Source organism: Kogia breviceps, chromosome 8 (genome assembly GCF_026419965.1).
Source record: "Kogia breviceps isolate mKogBre1 chromosome 8, mKogBre1 haplotype 1, whole genome shotgun sequence".
NCBI lineage: Eukaryota > Metazoa > Chordata > Mammalia > Artiodactyla > Physeteridae > Kogia > Kogia breviceps.
Window position 1 is genome coordinate 46,892,274 of NC_081317.1, and position 17,463 is coordinate 46,909,736.

A 17,463-nucleotide genomic window follows, 5' to 3' on the forward strand; every position below is an offset into this window, starting at 1 on the left:
AGCCCTGGCCCCAGGAAACAAACACCTCCCAGGTTGAAGGTAGAGCAACAGGGGAAATGAAGCCGATTCACTTAGGAAGAGCCTGCTAAACTATGGGGAGGGCCCAAGACCTCCAGAGCAAATGAAACCTCGCCAAGGATCTCGTAGAAGGAAGGCCTTCAGACATTCATAAAAATGAACTGCTCCTTTTTAGAGAAACTGATATTTAAAGTTGTGTTTACAAGAATAGAATCCATAAGTGCCCAGGGGAAAGTGATGCACAGGGTGGGGCGGGGTAGGGGGCAGGGAGAGAGGGAGGGGAGTGTGAAATCATCATGTGCTAAACAAACGTCCTTCAAGGAGACTAAACACAGGACTTGGGCCAAATTCGCACCAAGCTCTAACTAACTGAACTCAGAAAAGTCTTCTGCCCTCTTCCTAATAGATTTAGCAGATGATCCTGGTTATTTCTTAACACTTCTTAATATTTTCACAGATGAAACAAGCTCATTCAGAACGGTATTAATCTTAGGTGGAATAGAAACACTTGAAAATTTTTCATGTCATTGTTGGGATTTTGCCAACATGAAAGGAATTCATTCTCAAAATATAAAAAACTAGGAGAAAAAAGAGAGAGAGAGAGAGAGAGAGAGAGAGAGAAAGACAAATGTTGGTAGAAGAGAAAGGTGCCTTTAATCAGAATACTGGCAATTTTGGGAGATGGTGAACTCAGAGTCCCCCAGAAACCACTTCCAAAGAGTCTGCTGGGCCATGAAAGTTTTAAAGGGAAGAAGGGAAGTAATCTCAGTTGATCATTGAGATGGGGGCTGTCAGACTTGTCACCCTCCCCCCACTGAGGGCAGGCTCATCGACTCATTGTGATCGTCCTCTAGATGTCATCGTGTTCATACAGTTTGGCCACACAGTTTTTTTATGAGATTACTGAAGGGGAAGCTAGGGAAGAGATCCGGTCATCTGTTAATTACTTGTTCTTCATTTCTACTTCTTTGATCTATGAAAAACACACGACAGGTTAGACAAGGTATTGTATGATTAAAAGATCTGAAAGGCGTGCCTGGGCTGGAGGTAAGTAGAGCATGTGGGTGCTCAGTTTAACAGTTAGTTACATCATAGCTTTGCTAAAGTGACAAGAAAAGGGGCTTCCTGCTGAGGGCAGTTTCCTGCAAAGAGCTGCTTACATGATGAAATTACTTAATTGATATCTTGATGTATTTACTTTCTGGGAGCCTTTTAAAATTATAACATGGCAACTTACACCCCTACTGCTATGCTTCTGCCTACCATTAACAGAAGTATGGCAGAGCAGTGAGCCAGTGCAGATGGGCAAGAGCCTTGGGTGACTCCTAATACAAGATCCTTCTCCTAAAGTTGCCAGTGTCTCCAAAACTCTTCAATGAGCATTTTGTTTAAAGAATGAATAAATAGCTATTTAGTGTCACACACTGGGCTGGGCCCAGTGGACATGTACAAAGGGAGTGAAGACACATCTATCTTCACATACACAACTGAGGTCACATAAGTAACTAAAGGGATTAAGGAAGCAAATGCCGAAGGGGACAGGCTTTGTGTTATCGGTTGCAGTAGTCCTGGCTTCTGTTGATGCCATGTTTTCTAGTTTTCAAGCACAAGCACATTGCTCATCTCATTGGAGAGCTGCAGGAATTTCATTTGGTCAAATAATCAGAGAAAAGATGAGGATAGCAAGAGTGCTTTCTCCTGAAACGCTCAGTCTCAAATCTTTCTTACACAAGATAAGATGAAGCTTGGTGAAAGGCTTCGTTTTAAAATTGTACCCTTTTTTTGCTGCACACTGTTCCCCTCACGTCACTGGCGCTGAAGACTAGATGACTTAACCAAAGTAGAACGTTCAGATGGCACAGTGTTTGTTCGTCATGACGTTGTAGGAGCGTGTTTCCAGCAGGATCTTCCTATGTCAGTGTATATTCAGTAGTGAGTTACAGGTTCTTTTCCCCATATTCAAGGTCTGTCACCCACTAGTTCTGTGGCCTTGGGTGGGCTGCTTACCACTCTGGGTCTCAGCATCTTCACCTGTAAAAGAGGTTAAGGAACTCCATTCTGCCTGCCTTGGTGAGCTACTTTAAGACCCAGTGAGGACTTCCCTGGTGGTGCAGTGGTTAAGAATCTGCCTGCCAATGCAGGGGACACAGGTTCAATCCCTGGTCCGGGAAGATCCCACATGCTGTGGAGCAACTAAGCTCGTGCACCACAACTACTGAACCCATGCTCTAGAGCCCGCGAACCACAACTATTGAGCCCATGTGCCACAACTACTGAAGCCCGTGCGTCTAGAGCCCACGAGCCACAACTACTGAACCCATGTGCCACAACTACTGAAGCCCACACATCTAGAGCCCGCGCTCTATAACAAGGGAAGCCACCGCGATGAGAAGTCCGTGCACTGCAATGAAGAGTAGCCCCCGCTCGCCACAACTAGAGAAAGCCCGTACGCAGCAATGAAGACCCAACGCAGCCAAAAATAAATAAGTAAATTTATTAAAGAAAAAAAAGACCCAATGAGAGTGCCTGAAGGCACTGAGAGATGGAAGATATTTCTGTGACCTGCCCCTGTGTTATAATGGGATCCACACACAGAGTCGAGTGCCTAGAATCATGAGGTGTGAGCACTTAGTTATGTGAATCACATTTAATTGTCAACAGGGTAGCAGCTTCCTCTCCTTCCTTGGCGGGATCCTTTCTATGGTCAGCATTCCTGCCGTCCTGGAGGCTGAAGTGGGGCTGGGCAGAGAGTGAGGGAAGTGTGTGGACTTTTGTAATAGAAATAAAGCAGCAAATGCCTCCTCAGACAGAGAAGCAAGAGGAAACAGCCTGCACCTGGCCCTGGGTTTTTATCGTGTTGTTGATGTTGGTTTTTCCCCTCCAAAATTGGATTAGGTCCTATGTGGAATTGTGAATGCTTGTACACCTACTTCATGACAGGACAGCAGAGCAATCTGTTTTCCAAGGCCAAGAGCTGGTTGGTTTTTTTTTGTTTGTTTTTTACCCTCAGTTCTGCGGTTTTTCTCTCTCTTCATTCCAGTGAGGCTTTTTTTTTTTCCAATCATTTTGAGTCAGCAGCCTGCCGGTAACAAAGGTACCCAGCTGTTCTCTGAGTTCTAATTTCCAAACAACTTTTAATAGATACTGCCCGCCTTCTGGGCCGTGGGCTGCCTCAATAACATACCAGATTGCAGGTATTTTAAGGAGGGTTCTGAGGATTATGGTGAAGTGTGGTTTTACCCAATAGTTTTAAGAATAGAATTGCTAATATCTCCCTGTAATAATTTGTTTTCCTTTGATAGATGAGTGTGTGTTCTGGACAGTTTACTGCAATGCAGACCTGAAAGGGAACTGGCAGGGTTCTCCCAGATGTACTGCAGCAGCCCTAGACAAGCAGTGATCATAGCTGACGCCCGTGAGCAGGTCATAATTATCTTAACTAATCCCACCCCAACAAGAACGCTGTGTAGCAGATGTCTCATTGTTGCCATTTTATAGATGAGGAAATGGAGCTCTTGGGAGGTTAAGTAACTAAGGTCACACAGCAAGCACATGGCAGACCCCAGGTTCCAGCGCAGGCAATCTGACTCCGTCAAAAGCCATCTACTTCTACTGAAGTGGGTAGAAGCAGAGACTGACTGCTCAGCTCATGCATAACAAAGTAAAACATGATGGGATGATCCCATTTTCTTTAGTGAGTGTCTCCAAAACCTAACACAAGGCCACCACTGATGTTTTCAATATATCAGAGAAATTACACCTCTATAGGATCTCAGTCTCCAGGAAGAGTTATTGCTTTTTCCATTTTAAAGAGTCATTGATTAACCAAGAAGAAGCTTGAATATGGGGAGAACTTGACCCAACACTATAAAGCTTCATTAAACTAGACTCCATTAATTACTATCATAGTATCAAACATCAGAATCAAAAAAGTATGGAAGTGACTGTATGATTTAAATCCTTGTGTTCAAAAAGAAACCTCTCCCTCTCCCCCTCCTCCTCTCTCTCAAGTGCCCTATGGCCCTGGGAAGTTCAGCAGCTTGTCAAAAATGCACGGGTAAATTCAGGATTCAGAATTTCTGCATATCAGGACAGGAGTGTGGGCTGAACTTTAGCTTTGTACTGACTAGAAGGTAATGTTTGCTAAGCAAACTAATCAGGTAAACACACTTGCAATGGAATATTTAAGCTAGTCAAGAGAATAAATTGCTTCCAAGCATGTATTCACATGCAAATGATTGATATACTAATTATAAGTCACTCTTATCTTTTCATTAAAGGCTGCTCCCTGAGGACCTCTGTTAGGTACAACTTGATTAAGTCAACATTCCTGAATATATCTATCTTAGGAAAACAAACTATCTTAATTCAGATTTTTCATTGGTTCAGATAGACATCTGGCCCTCCTACCCCCAAACCCAGATTAAATATTTCACCCAGAAATAATTATTGAGTGCATCCTACATGTCAGGCCCCGTGTTAGGCCCTGGAAATCCAAAGGTGGATAAGATATGATTCCTATTTAGAAAGGGTCCATATAAGTTGAATTTTGTTCTTCTCAAGAGGTCACAACTTTTCCGCTCATGAATGCTTAAGACCACATGGGCCGCACTGGGGTGTGGAGAGAGTATTAAAGAATCACCAGATGATACCTAATTTCCTCTGAATAATGTAATTCCAGATTTATCTGTACTGTGTGGACCAAGTAGCTCTGTCAACTGCCATGTGTTAGTATTATTACACATTAAGAAATTGAATTTTAATTCCATCATTGGTATTGCAATGTAACAGAAATTAGAAAGACCCAGTAGAAGGGAGGGCCCGATTTTGAAAGACAACAGTGTCTCTTCTAGTCAGTATCTTTGGGGGACTGAGGGATCCTGAGACAGTTTTCCAACTCACTGAATCCATAGGCTTTTAAGCACCAGACTTAGTTTTATGGTATCCATTCTGAATTGGAATCTTTTTCAGTGGATGAAGTATACTTGCCTACACTGTCGAGCAGCATATGTTGATGACTTCTATCCTTTTGGTTGTTCAGCCCCAGGGTCAATCCTTTCTTCTTCTCCCATGGCCTATCAAGTCTCCCTCGTGCTATATTCAGAATCTGACCACTTTCTTACCTTCACCTCCACATGCTGGTACAAGCCACGTCATCTTTCATCAGCATTATTCCAGTAGCCTCCTAAAGTTTCTGCCCTTGCCTCCTTAGAATTTCTTGTGATCCTTTGAACTTGTAAGATGTCAAACCCTGCAGTGGTTTTGCACCTACGGCCAGGTCACGTGGCCTATGGAGACCTTCAGGATTTGGCTCATCTCGCTGACTGTCTCCCCCTGCTCCTTCTCTTGTTCTCACTGCCCCTGCTGTTTCTCAAACAGGCCAGGTGTGCCTCCATCGTGGGGCCTTTGCATCTTCTGTTCCTTCTGTCAGAAAGTCTTCCTCCAGATATCACCCCCCGCCTCACTCCCATCAAGTCTTTGCTCAAAGATTTTTTTTTTTAAACCTGTCCATTGAGGGGCTGTTTTTTAAAATAGAAATGTATTTTATTTATTTATTTTTGGCTGCATTGGGTCTTTGTTGCTGCGCGTGGGCTTCCTCTAGTTGCGGCGAGCTGGGGCTACTCTTCACTGAAGCACACAGGATTCTCATCGCGGTGGCTCCTCTTGTTGCAGAGCACGGGCTCTAGAGCGCAGGCTCAGTAGTTGTGGTGCACGGGCCTAGTTGCTCTGTGGCATCTTCCTGGAGCAGGGCTCGAACCTGTGTCGCCTGCCTATGCAGGCAGATTCTTAACCACTGTGCCACCAGGGAAGCCCCAGGGAAGCCCCTTAAAGATAGTTTCACATGAGGCTCTCCTTAGCCTCCCATTTACAACTGCTGCCTCACCACCTGGCACTCCCTTTCCTCATTCCCTGATTTTTTCCATGGTACTTTTCACAGACACACTATCTATGCATCTTAATTATTTTGATTTTTCCACACTCACGCAACGTAATGTAAGCAAAACAAGGATAGGGATTTTTCTCTTTTGTTCACTGCAGTATTCCCAGCCACTAGAAGAGTGCCTAGCACATAGTAGGGATTTGTGTGTGTGTGTGTGTGTGTGTGGTACGTGGGCCTCTCACTGTTGTGGCCTCTCCCATTGCGGAGCACAGGCTCCGGACACGCGGGCTCAGCGGCTATGGCTCACGGGCCCAGCCGCTCCGCAGCATGTGGGATCTTCCCGGACCGGGACACGAACCCGTGTCCCCTGCATCAGCAGGCGGATTCTCAACCACTGCGCCACCAGGGAAGCCCCTATAGTAAGGATTTATTAGATGCCTATGTAAGTAATTAACCTATGAATGAGGGATCACTACCAACCCTTAGTTGAGGCACTACTTGCCCCTCAAGATGCATATCAGAGTCTCTGCAGGTGCGAAGGAAGCATGTCTAGTGTGCAAACAAAGGAATGCTGAGGTCCACTGCTTTGATTTGTTTCCACGTTTGTAAAAGAAAGACATGGATTTATAATGTTTTGGAAATAGTAACTAAATAACTTCACAGTGTCATTTTGAATCCATGTCTGTGTTTCACAGGCTGTCTGTTTCCATCACTAATGGACGAGTCCCTGTCACTTTCTGTTCTTACCAACACCACTTTCTCAAACTACATTCTGGTCTGTTGTTTATAATGTATGGTAGGGTCAGAACATGTTAGAATTGTGCCTCAAATACTACTAATTAGCTTCAGAGAAAAACCTGTGTGTGACTCACTCCCTCAGACTGAAGTGATGGCGCATCCCTGCAGGGTCACTGTGATACCCGGACCCTGCACACTTACTATCTGCTGTTAGATACTTAATGAACATTGGCTACTCGATGCTTTCTTTATTTTCTGTTTCCGATCCATTTTGCCTGTTTGTGATTGTCAGATATTTAGCTCATAAATGAGAGAAGTTTCTGTGGGCCCTTTTGTTTTTTCATCTTGCATGCAGTAGTAAGCTTTTTATATTAGGAGTTTTGTAAGACTTTTTCTAAATTAGTTCTTTAAATAACAGTGAGTCTGTTAGTGCAGGGTGTTATACTTATTAGTCAATATGTAAATATCAAATCTATTAATTAAAAGTCCACATTATTTGTTAAAAGGAAATTAAGATAAAAGTATATAAATATGTACTTTCTATCTCAGGATCTGAGAAATGGCCTCACGCAAAGAAGGCCATTTTCTCGTGTCCCAATTTGTGTTGAACATTAATCATTCGTGGCCAAGTTCACACCTACCGCTATTACTCCTTCCCCATGATTTTTGGCCTTACCGGCAATTTCAGTGACAGCCAGTCATGGCCTGAAGTATAAGAAAGATTTTAACATGTCAGAACACCTTCTTCTTAGAGATCAGGTTTCTGCTCTCTGATGGCCTTGCATCATCCTCTCTGATTTCTGGGATTCCAAATTCATTTTCTTATGCTTATCACTGGAAATTTGTACTTTGCTTCAATAGGAACCTTCCTTCTCTAGAGACCATGGAACTATTGTGCCTTTAAGCTTTGCTCTCTGGCTTACAACGTTGATCCAACTAACAGGAAATGCTTTCCAAGTCCCATAATTACACATTAATAATTAATAATAATAAATACAATTTTAAAATTCTACTTGCCAGAAACTGTTCTAAGATCTTCCCACACGTTATTGTATCTAATCTTCACAGCACCCCATGGAAGTTACCTTTAATCTCTAAAATAGCTAACAATTCCCATCAGCCAGTGATGAAATTAATGCGGAACCTATAGAGCCATGCATATGTGGGTATGTGTCTGTGTGTGTGCTGGGGTGCGGGGGGACTTTATTTTGACAACAGGGGGGGAAAAGTTTTCATTTTAAGTAGAAAAATAACCAGAGAAGTTTTTAAAGAAACAATAATCGAAATAGCAATCTACTACCTATTTCCTAATTAGTATAAGATTTGACTATGCCTTTAAAATTTATCTTTTATTCTTGTCTATCTCAGGTCACTTTTCCTATCTCCTAACACCATCTCCTTCATCTTATTTTTGACTCTTCTTTCTATTACAGATGTGGTTCCTTTCATAGCTCCTCCTTAGGCTGGCACTCTGAGTGCTAAATTTCTCCACCTGCATCTCCGTTTCGAAGTGGCTTAACCATTTCTTCTGCCAAACAGATCAACAATCCTTGCATCTTCTCTCTCCTCTCTGTCTTTTTTCTTTTCTTTCTTTTTTTTTTTTTTTTTTGCGGTACGCGGGCCTCTCCCTGTTGTGGCCTCTCCCGTTGCAGAGCACAGGCTCCGGACGCGCAGGCTCAGCGGCCATGGCTCACGGGCCCAGCCGCTCCGCGGCGTGTGGGATCCTCCCAGACCGGGGCACGAACCCGTGTCCCCTGCATCGGCAAGCGGACTCGCAACCACTGCGCCACCAGGGAAACCCTCCTCTCTGTCTTTTGAATAGCTCTGAGAGTACCCTGTCTGCTTTTAATTTACACCTTAGTGATTCTCAATGTGTTGGCCACGCATCAGAGGCAGCAGAACAGTTGGGGTGCTTGTTAAAATTCAGATTCCTGGATCCCAGTCTCAAGAAATGATGATTTGGTGGGTCAGACCTTGCAGTCTTGCAAGAGTCTAGTGATAGTAATACACAATAAAATTTGAAAATCACTACTCTAGATAAAAATTGTATTGCCACTTGATTCTTAAAGTGGCCTTGTTTTTCGGACATTTTTAAATCATCAAACAAAATGAGAATTAAATAGTGTCTTCATAGGAAGAAAGACACAATGCTGGAGCTCTCTACATAGAGGGCCTTTTATATACTCACTCTCATCTAGGCCTGCCAGTCCTATTTCTTAAAGCTTTTGTGAGCCTTCCTAGTAAGCATCTGCTAAGTACTTGTCTGTGCAGCGTTTGATGGTGACCTTGGGGCCTGATGGAACTCCCCAGGGTCACATAGCTCAGCAAATGGTGGAACATGGTTTTTCTGACTTCATCTGCCCCTCACCTTATTCACTGTGTTCCATTCATGCTTGATTCCCTAGTATCTGTCTTAGCCCCCCGCACATGATACATTTTGTGTGTGAGTGCTTATGTGTAGCTCAATAAATAGGCACAGATATATTCTTGGTAGTCTATGTAATTTTAGGCATCATTTGGGCTTCTCCTCTGTTCAGTATAGCATGGTAGGTCAGATCATGAACTTCTACAACCTGATTCCTTGATTTGAATCCTTAAGTTCCTCTTGTAAGACCTTGGATAGATACATTACTTCCCTGTGCCTCGATTTTCTTACCTGTAAAATGGGGATGCTTGTTGTAAGGATTAAATAAACTGATATGTATAAAGTGATTAGAAGAAATCTGGCATAGAGTAACCCCAGTTAAGTGCTTTCTAGGATTATTGTTTTTGTACAGAAGGGAAAATCTAGTGTTCAGCGACCTCTCTGTTCAGTAATGTTTTATGATGCAACAAATATGGGTCAAGTTTATGTCAGTTAAACAAGACTAGCGTGGTGCTTGCTTCTATGCAGCTGATAGCCTGTCAGGAAAGATGGGTGATTAGGTAAATGCAATAAGCTATAGGGAGTCTCATGCTGAATTGGGGCAGGGGAGCAGGAAGTCCAAGTTGTGAAAAACCTTGACTACTGATGCCTCCATCAAGATTTTAGATAAAGGCAAGGCATGGTCATGATGGTCTCTGAAGCACTTAAAACTGGCAATAAAGTCAATGAGGGATTCATAGGGCAGGCAGCGGGGGCCAAGAAAATGCTTGGAATGTGGTTATAATAGTCCAAAGGTAAGGTTAGAAGGTTCCCATCTAGAAGGGGAGGAATGGAAATGTACAGGGAATACCTAAAAGGAAGAAGCAAAAGGATTAACTGACTAGGAAGAAACTATCAGGGACTGCTTAAGGACCTCCAGCTGGTTAGTTGCAGAGATGGATCCAGAATGCACATCTCCTCACTTGAGACCCCCATGGTAAGAGCACATTTGTGGAAGGGCTTCCCAATATTGTGTGGTTCTCAAAGTGTTGTTCCAGGACCATCTGGGAACTCATTCGAAATACAGAGTCTTGGGTCTCACCCGCATGAATCAGAACTCCTGTGCTTTAACCAGCTGCCCGGGTGATCCTGATGCCCCCAAAATTTGAGAACTATTGCCCTCATTCATTTTTTCATATAGCAACTATTTATCAAGGGCTGATTATGCCCTAGGAGGCTACATCTGTGAATCAGAGTCCAGGTGTCCTTAAGGAGCTTACAGTCCAGTGGAAGGACACAAACACCAAAAATTTCAAACGATCAAACAATTACAGGAGCAAAAATGTAAGTGGGCACATTTAACAGAAGGACTTAAACTTGCCAGGGTAAATAGGAAATTTTTCCTTAGGATGAATTTTGCAGTGAGAGCAAGAGTTTTTCTGGTGAAAGTATGCAGTTGTAGACAAGTAAAAGAAGGCCTGAGTAGCTAGAGCATAGTTAGGAAGGGCAAGAGGAGGCTTGCTGTGGATGGGGCAGAAACCTGAACACGTAGGCCTGTTGGCCTTGGGACAAAGCCAGATGAAATGGAAAACCCAGGGAAGGGTCTGAGGGAGAGGAGGAGCTTGATGAGATTTGCACTTTTAAAAGACCGCTTTGGCTCTACTCTCTGGTGTAGATTATACTTAATGCCACTGTAATCTTCACAGGTATAAATTCAGCCATCCTTAGCGGTGCTCCCGAAACCCATAGGAGCCTCCAGTTTGTCCAGCCCTCTGCCTTCTGGGTGGGGAGCCCAGCGCTGATGCTTCCTTTCAGATCTGTGTGCTTTCCGACCCTAAAATTCTCCTGGCTAGTTCAAAAGCAGCTATTAAGTTTGAGTTTTGAACTGGCCTCCAACCATGAAACCACCAAGAGTTTCATTTTAATTTCCCTTTCATGCCCTTTCACACCTTGACTCCTTTTGAAAAAAACCAACTATTGATACTGATAATAAACTCATTTTATGCTTTGGAAGGAATGAAAATGCTCAGCTGAATTCACCATTAAATACACTCTACTCATGATGGAGTCTACATTTAAGTCAGGCTCCTATTAGCTGAGAAAAGAGTGTCCACTGAGGTATGACATGTTTATTGTAACTAGTTCCTGCAAGCTCTGCCAAAAGAAAGATAGTATTTTCAATGGCCAAAAGCCACAATGAACAGGACATGAATTATGTATGCCTGTCTCTTTAAAACAAATCAGCATAAATTATCCCATAGGGCAGACTGCAGGAATTGAGGGCCCCTAAAAGAAATATTTTGTCTTGGTCTTCTCAGTATCAGAAACCTTGGGATGGAAAAGTAGTGACTGAATGAGATTCCAAAACACAACTTTATGATGTCTGAGGGGGAAAAGGGTAGGAATGAGCAGTGACCTGCATTTGCGAGCAACATCTGTCAAGGGACCAGTAATCAACATGTCATTATTATTCTCATCAGCCCAAAGCGTGAGAGTAAATTGAGTGAAAAAAAAAAAAATCTTCACATTATGTGAAATGATTACTGCCTTGGAGCCATAATAAACAATGATCTTGCCCTAGAGTTAGGCAGCAAAACAAATGAGGGCTGCCCACTGCTGGTGCAGGGCTAGAATCATTACTAGGTTCTATACCACCAACCCCTCCCATCTTGTAAGGGCTTGATTTAGTCATTAGGGCTGGGAAAATGCGGCTCAAACCCCCCTGTTAGATGTAACCTTTGGCTCCACACTGGGGATGTTGGCTGCCTTGCACAAGTCTTCTCTCTTCCACCCAAGTTTACATTTGCCACTTGGCTTCCCAGAACCATGAGGGAGTCCATTAAGGGGCTATGATTGTAGAACATGGGGACACACTTGTTGCTTTCAAATGTTAGTTAGTCAACCAGGCTCCAGGCAGGCAAGAGGCAGCAGGAGGCACAATAAAGATGAAGAAATTGTCAGGAGAGTCTCTGACCTTTGCAGAGAGTGAGGCTGGAAATTAGCGAAGGATCTGCAAGGACTCTGTGCTGGTGGTTCAGTTCTATCAAGTCCTCATCAGGTTGGAGAAATTCTAAGGGTAGGTCTGAATGTACCCCACAAACTATGCTGGGAAGAGCCACTGGACAGTTTTGTAGGATGGCTATCATTGACAGGTTCCCACTTGGATCTCCCTTTTTCCAATCTGCAAAGCAGGGTCAGCTGTCAGCCCACAGGGCACCTCTGCACAAGTTAAATGCCATCCCTTCTTGCCTCCTAGGCTGGGTGCCCTTGTGTAGAGCACACATTTCACAACTGTAGGCAGCAGCCCTTAAAGCACTTCAGTGTTTAAAATCATACAGTTTTGCTCAAAGGTATTACTAGTTATACGTAATTATAAAAGGGGGCCACTTTTGGTTTCCATTCAAACAGCTTGGCAATAGTTATTTCTGTTCTTATAACTAGAAAAAGCTGAACGAACTGAAAATCAATGACTTTCCTTGGACCTGTCAGAGAATTAAGGATGCCTGGCAAACTGCCATGCTGAAACCTAAGGAGGCAAGTTGTCTATTTTAGGCTGTTACAACAAAATAGCATAGACTGAAAGACTTAAATGACAAATATTTATTTCTCACAATTCTGGAGGCTGGATAGTCTAAGATCAAGGTGCTGGCAGATTTGGTGTCTGGTGAAGGCCCGCTTTCTGGTTTGCAGATGGCTGCCTTCTTGCTGTATCTTCACATGGTGGAGAGAGAACACTCCAGTCTCTTCCTCTTTCTCCAAGGACATCAATTCTATCATAGAAGCTTCAACTTCATGACTGCATCTAACCCTAATTACCCCCCCAAGGCCCACTCTTAATGCCATCTCATGGGGGGTTAGGGTTTCCACATGTAAATTTTAGGAGGACACAAATATTCAGTCCATAACACTGGTGAATCCGAAGAGTCATAGCTGAGATTTGCTTACTTGGGACAGAAGCTTCTAGGGCCATAAACTGATAGGGAAACTTAAATGATAATTCTGATGAATTGCTAGGGCCATGGGGTAGACTAGCTGCAGAGTGAGAAATTCCTGAGGGTCAGTCTTAGGGGCACCTCCATACTTTTGTCGGTTTCACCTCCAGAAACCTTACCAGGTTCTCATAGTGAAGAGAGACAAGGAAGATTTCCTCTTGGCTCTGGCAGGGGAGAGGAAGACCAACCATTGTGAAATATGCCCAGAGCGGTCTCTGTAACAAATATCAACACTTAAGAGAAGACTTTACCAGAGCCTTATCCCTTCAGGGGAAAAGGACATTTCTCTGACTCTGGCACCCTCTAACTTTCCTGTTTCACCGGTTAGGTAGGGAAGCTAAGAAACACACATGAAGGTCTTGGTCAAGAAACACAGGCTCACTAAAAGACTGAGATATATTCGTAAGACTGTAGAGCATTTCTCCTCCACATATCTTACTACCGCACTGACAGTGCTACAGCATAGTTCCAGTGGATTACAGCTGAAAGAACTGCAAGGCATAGGCTCAATTTAAGTAGGAGGCAAAAAGGAGGAGGAGGAGGTATGTAGAGGTTAATTCCAAACTCCTAATTTATCCCTCTCCCCCCTTTTCCCCGTTGGTAACCATAAATTTGTTTTTGAAGTCTGTGCGTCTGTTTCTGTTTTGTAAAGAAGTTCATTTGTATCAATTTTTTAGATTTCACATATAAGCGGAACTCCTAGCCAGATAAAAATTAAACTGATAGGTGAAAGTTTATTTATCTTAGTTCCTATTACCTGATAAATCATGTCCATCTTTCAACAAAAAATTACAAGGCATACTAAAACTCTAGAAAAAACGCAGTCTTGAAGAAATAAAGCAAACGTCAGAATCAGACTCAGATATGATAAAGATTTTGGAATTAGACAGGAAATTTAAAATAACTATGCTAAAGGCTCTAACGCAAAATGTAGAAAACATGCAAAAATAAGTAACGTAATCAGAGAAATCAAAACTCTGAGAATCAAAAGAAAATACTGTAAAGCAAAAATAGAAATGAAGAATGCCTTTGATGGGCTTGTTAGTAGACTAGACACAGCCAAAGAAATAATCAAGTTGAAGACTTGAAGTTCATAGTAATGTAATTTTTTTACAAAATTTTTATTATTTTTGTATTCTTAGAGAAAAATAGCTTATGGAAGAAAATTTTGAAAGTATAGACAAGCAAAAAGAATGCATTAGGGGCTTCCCTGGTGGCGCAGTGGTTGAGAGTCCGCCTGCCGATGCAGGGGATACGGGTTCGTGCCCTGGTCCGGGAGGATCCCACATGCCGCGGAGCGACTAAGCCCGTGAGCCATGGCCGCTGGGCCTGCGCGTCCGGAGCCTGTGCTCCGCAACGGGAGAGGCCACAGCAGTGAGAGGCCCGCATACCACAAAAAAAAAAAAAAGAATGCATTAGGAATCTGTCATACCTCCACCACTTCACAAGAAACCCTGTTAAATTTTTCTGTATCTGACTACTTTGTCATGTGGTATTTCTTTGGCATTCAGATTAAATGTCTGATTATATTATTTATCACTTATAATATTTTTTGTCATTACCTTTAGTTTGTTTAATAGGTGAGTTTTGTGTTTTCCTGAAGAGATAAACATGAAGGACCAGATCAAGATTCTAGTTTTCCTCTGTTTCCTCCCATCGTTCTTTACCCAGTGCTCCCTAGCTATAGTGAGCTTTTAGTTTGCTAATCCATTGCTAGATAATGGGGAAAGTAATTCCCCTAGGTTTCATAAGTTGGAAACTGGTATTTCTCAATAGAAGAGCTTCTGCCTCTGATTGGAAATGTCATGTTTGTCAGATACACATCATGTTCTTCTTTCTGTTCCCAGGTAACACATCTAAGAATTAAACCCTTTTTTCAGAGCACCAGAGTAGCCTAGGGGATAAGAGTGTTTGCATCTCACATTGTACCTCAGATAGTCTGGTGTAAATATTGCTCAGTGGTGGGAACTTCATCAGCAATCTTCTGGGTAATGCCAGGCCGCTTCTCACAATGCCACCTAAGCCCCTACCGTTGGTTCTACTGCCAGGTTTTAATATAATTTTAGGTCCCACTTGGAACCTAAAGCAAATACCCTGAGATTATTATTCATAGATATTAGCCAGAGTGTTGAGGAAAAAGGAAATTGGAATGAAGAAATGTAGATCAGCAGTCACAAAATTAAGTTCAAATGTTACTTCTCCAAGGAAGCCTTCTTTGAACTTCAGAAAAGATACTTTCCCCTAAAATATCCCTGATGCATCTTTTTGGGGGTCCCTTTTATTTTTCCTTGAAATAATTAATACAGTTTCTACTTAAATGCTTGTGTGATTATTTGGCTTCTTCTATTGCTAAGTCAGATTCCAATTCACTCACCACTGAATTCCAAACACTCAGTTTGTGCTGCGTAGTTGTATCCAACATATATTTGTTAAGTGAACAAATCAATGAATGAAAACTAAGAGCTCAAGATTTCTTCACATCTCATCTCTCATCCTAGCATTAGTCTAAGGTAAGTTGGGATCATCATCTAAGTGATGGCTCCTCTTGAGAGTAGAAAAGGGACAAAGATAGCTCCAGTTTTATACTTATTGCTGTGAAATGGCATATTATTTGTGAAAATGCATAATCTGACTTACTCTGTTTATTAAAAGCAGAACTACTCTGTTCTGTATCTCTGCCCTCTCATGGAAGTGATCTCTGGTTCTTTCAAAAAACTCTTTTCCTAATATAATTAGGGCTTTGAAAATTGCCAACATCACAGGTAATATTTATTGATATAAATTTTTCAGACAATCGTAAACACTTAGAATTTTAAAGATAGAGGAAAGAGTAGTGGTCCCCTCTTTTTATTTAAACATCAGACCTCAAATTTCTCTCTTCATTGATTTGCTGTTTGTGGACTTGGTGGTAAAGATTTTGATTTAGTTTAACATTTTCAATTCGTTATTGCCTCACTATGTGCTTGTCCTACACATTTTTATTATTAAAAATTTTAATAATTCTCCACTAAAGAATTGTGGACTCAATGTCTACACTTAGTTCTATGAGTATTAACACATATGACAAATACAACCACCATCGCAGACAGATGGTATCTCATGGGGATTCTTCAAAGTCAGACTTTCTCAACACATATAATAATCATGTGATCCAACAATCCCATTTCTAGGAATTTATTCTAGACAAATGGAAACTTATGTTCACATACAAACTAGTATATGAATGTTTGTAGCAGCATCATTCATAATCATCAGGAACTTAAAACAATAAAATATTACCATAAACTAAATGTTACCTTTGTTATATTCTATTTCTTTTCTATCCCAGCATAAAACTATTCACTAGAATATTAGCTAGAAGCGGCTTATCATTTCTCATTCTCCCAGCATTTGCTAATAGTAGGATGGTTAGGAGTGCCACTAAATTGATCTAATTCAAGGCACTCGAGTGCAGTTAGCTAATATTCTGATATTCTTCTGTCCTCTACTCTGGGTGCCTGTACATGTATGAAGGGGCCTAATGGATCAGTGGTGGGAATTATCAAAGCACTAAGTGGCACTTGTAACAAGAGACTATTATGCAATTATAATTAAAAACCATTCGTCATTGGAATTTTTGTCACTTTTTTCCTGTTTCACGAGTGTTCTTTATTTCCTTCTAGCTCAGTAGGCTAATTCTAAAGAATAATTTAACTTTCCAAATGCTCAAGGACACCAACTGAGTTCACGTGTTTTTAAGAATGATTTAATAAAGCCTTTAAATTAACTTGCTATAATTTCTGGGTGGTAACCGCATCCTACACAGCAGTGTGCGTGCTAGAAATGATGATTGACATGTGAGCTTGCAAGATGTCAAGGCACGCGACCTTCACTGCAGAAATTGCAGGGCAGAATACCAGAGCATGTACCTCTTCACCTTAGCAATGTAACTAGTTTCAGTTCTTCCTAGGAATTGAAGAAAGAATTGAAAAGAAAATAAGGGCAATGAATGCACCGTTCTTTAGCTAGAAATATCCTTATATTTTAAAGACTAGTTAAAACCCTGTCGTGGACCAATTTGCAGTGCTAAGAGGATGAAGGTAATAAATAATTTTTCACTTACTGATGTCCAGCTCCAAGTAAAAATCTGGGTTTCCCAAAAGAAGAACCATAAATTCCTTCTTTGTGGGAAGCCTCTACTTTCTGTTAGCAAGCTAGAGCCAAGGCTTCAAAATGGAAAGCCAATGTAGACATTTAAATGAAAAGAATCACCAAGTTCCACTGGGTCCTAGAAGAAGAAATACATTTCATAATGCTCTAATCATATGAGTGACAGCGTGACTGTGACTATTTTTAAGAGGCATGGGGTTGCCAGGTAAGACCCGCAGTCCCCTGGACATGCAGGGCAGTTGTGGGTACACACAAGCTGCCTTGGATCCAAGTTCCTGCTCTGTCTGTCTTTTTGGCTCTCTGCCACAGGAGGCTTTCTCCTCATCAAGCCACTTCTCTCT

General features: G+C 42.0%; 1 protein-coding gene across 15 annotated transcripts in view; it reads left to right on the forward strand.

The window, feature by feature from the left end:
- Positions 1-17,463, forward strand: part of LINGO2 (leucine rich repeat and Ig domain containing 2) — a 1,237,500-nt gene that overhangs the window by 1,156,173 nt on the left and 63,864 nt on the right. Inside the window, exon 1 of one of the 15 annotated variants that reach the window (XM_067041370.1) lies at positions 3,374-3,441. The exons of the other annotated variants lie outside the window; for them this stretch is intronic. Coding sequence (XP_066897471.1) covers positions 3,388-3,441 — 54 coding nt within the window. The 5' untranslated portion in view covers positions 3,374-3,387. Of the gene's footprint in view, positions 1-3,373; positions 3,442-17,463 lie in introns of those variants that run through there. 15 annotated transcript variants of the gene reach the window in all.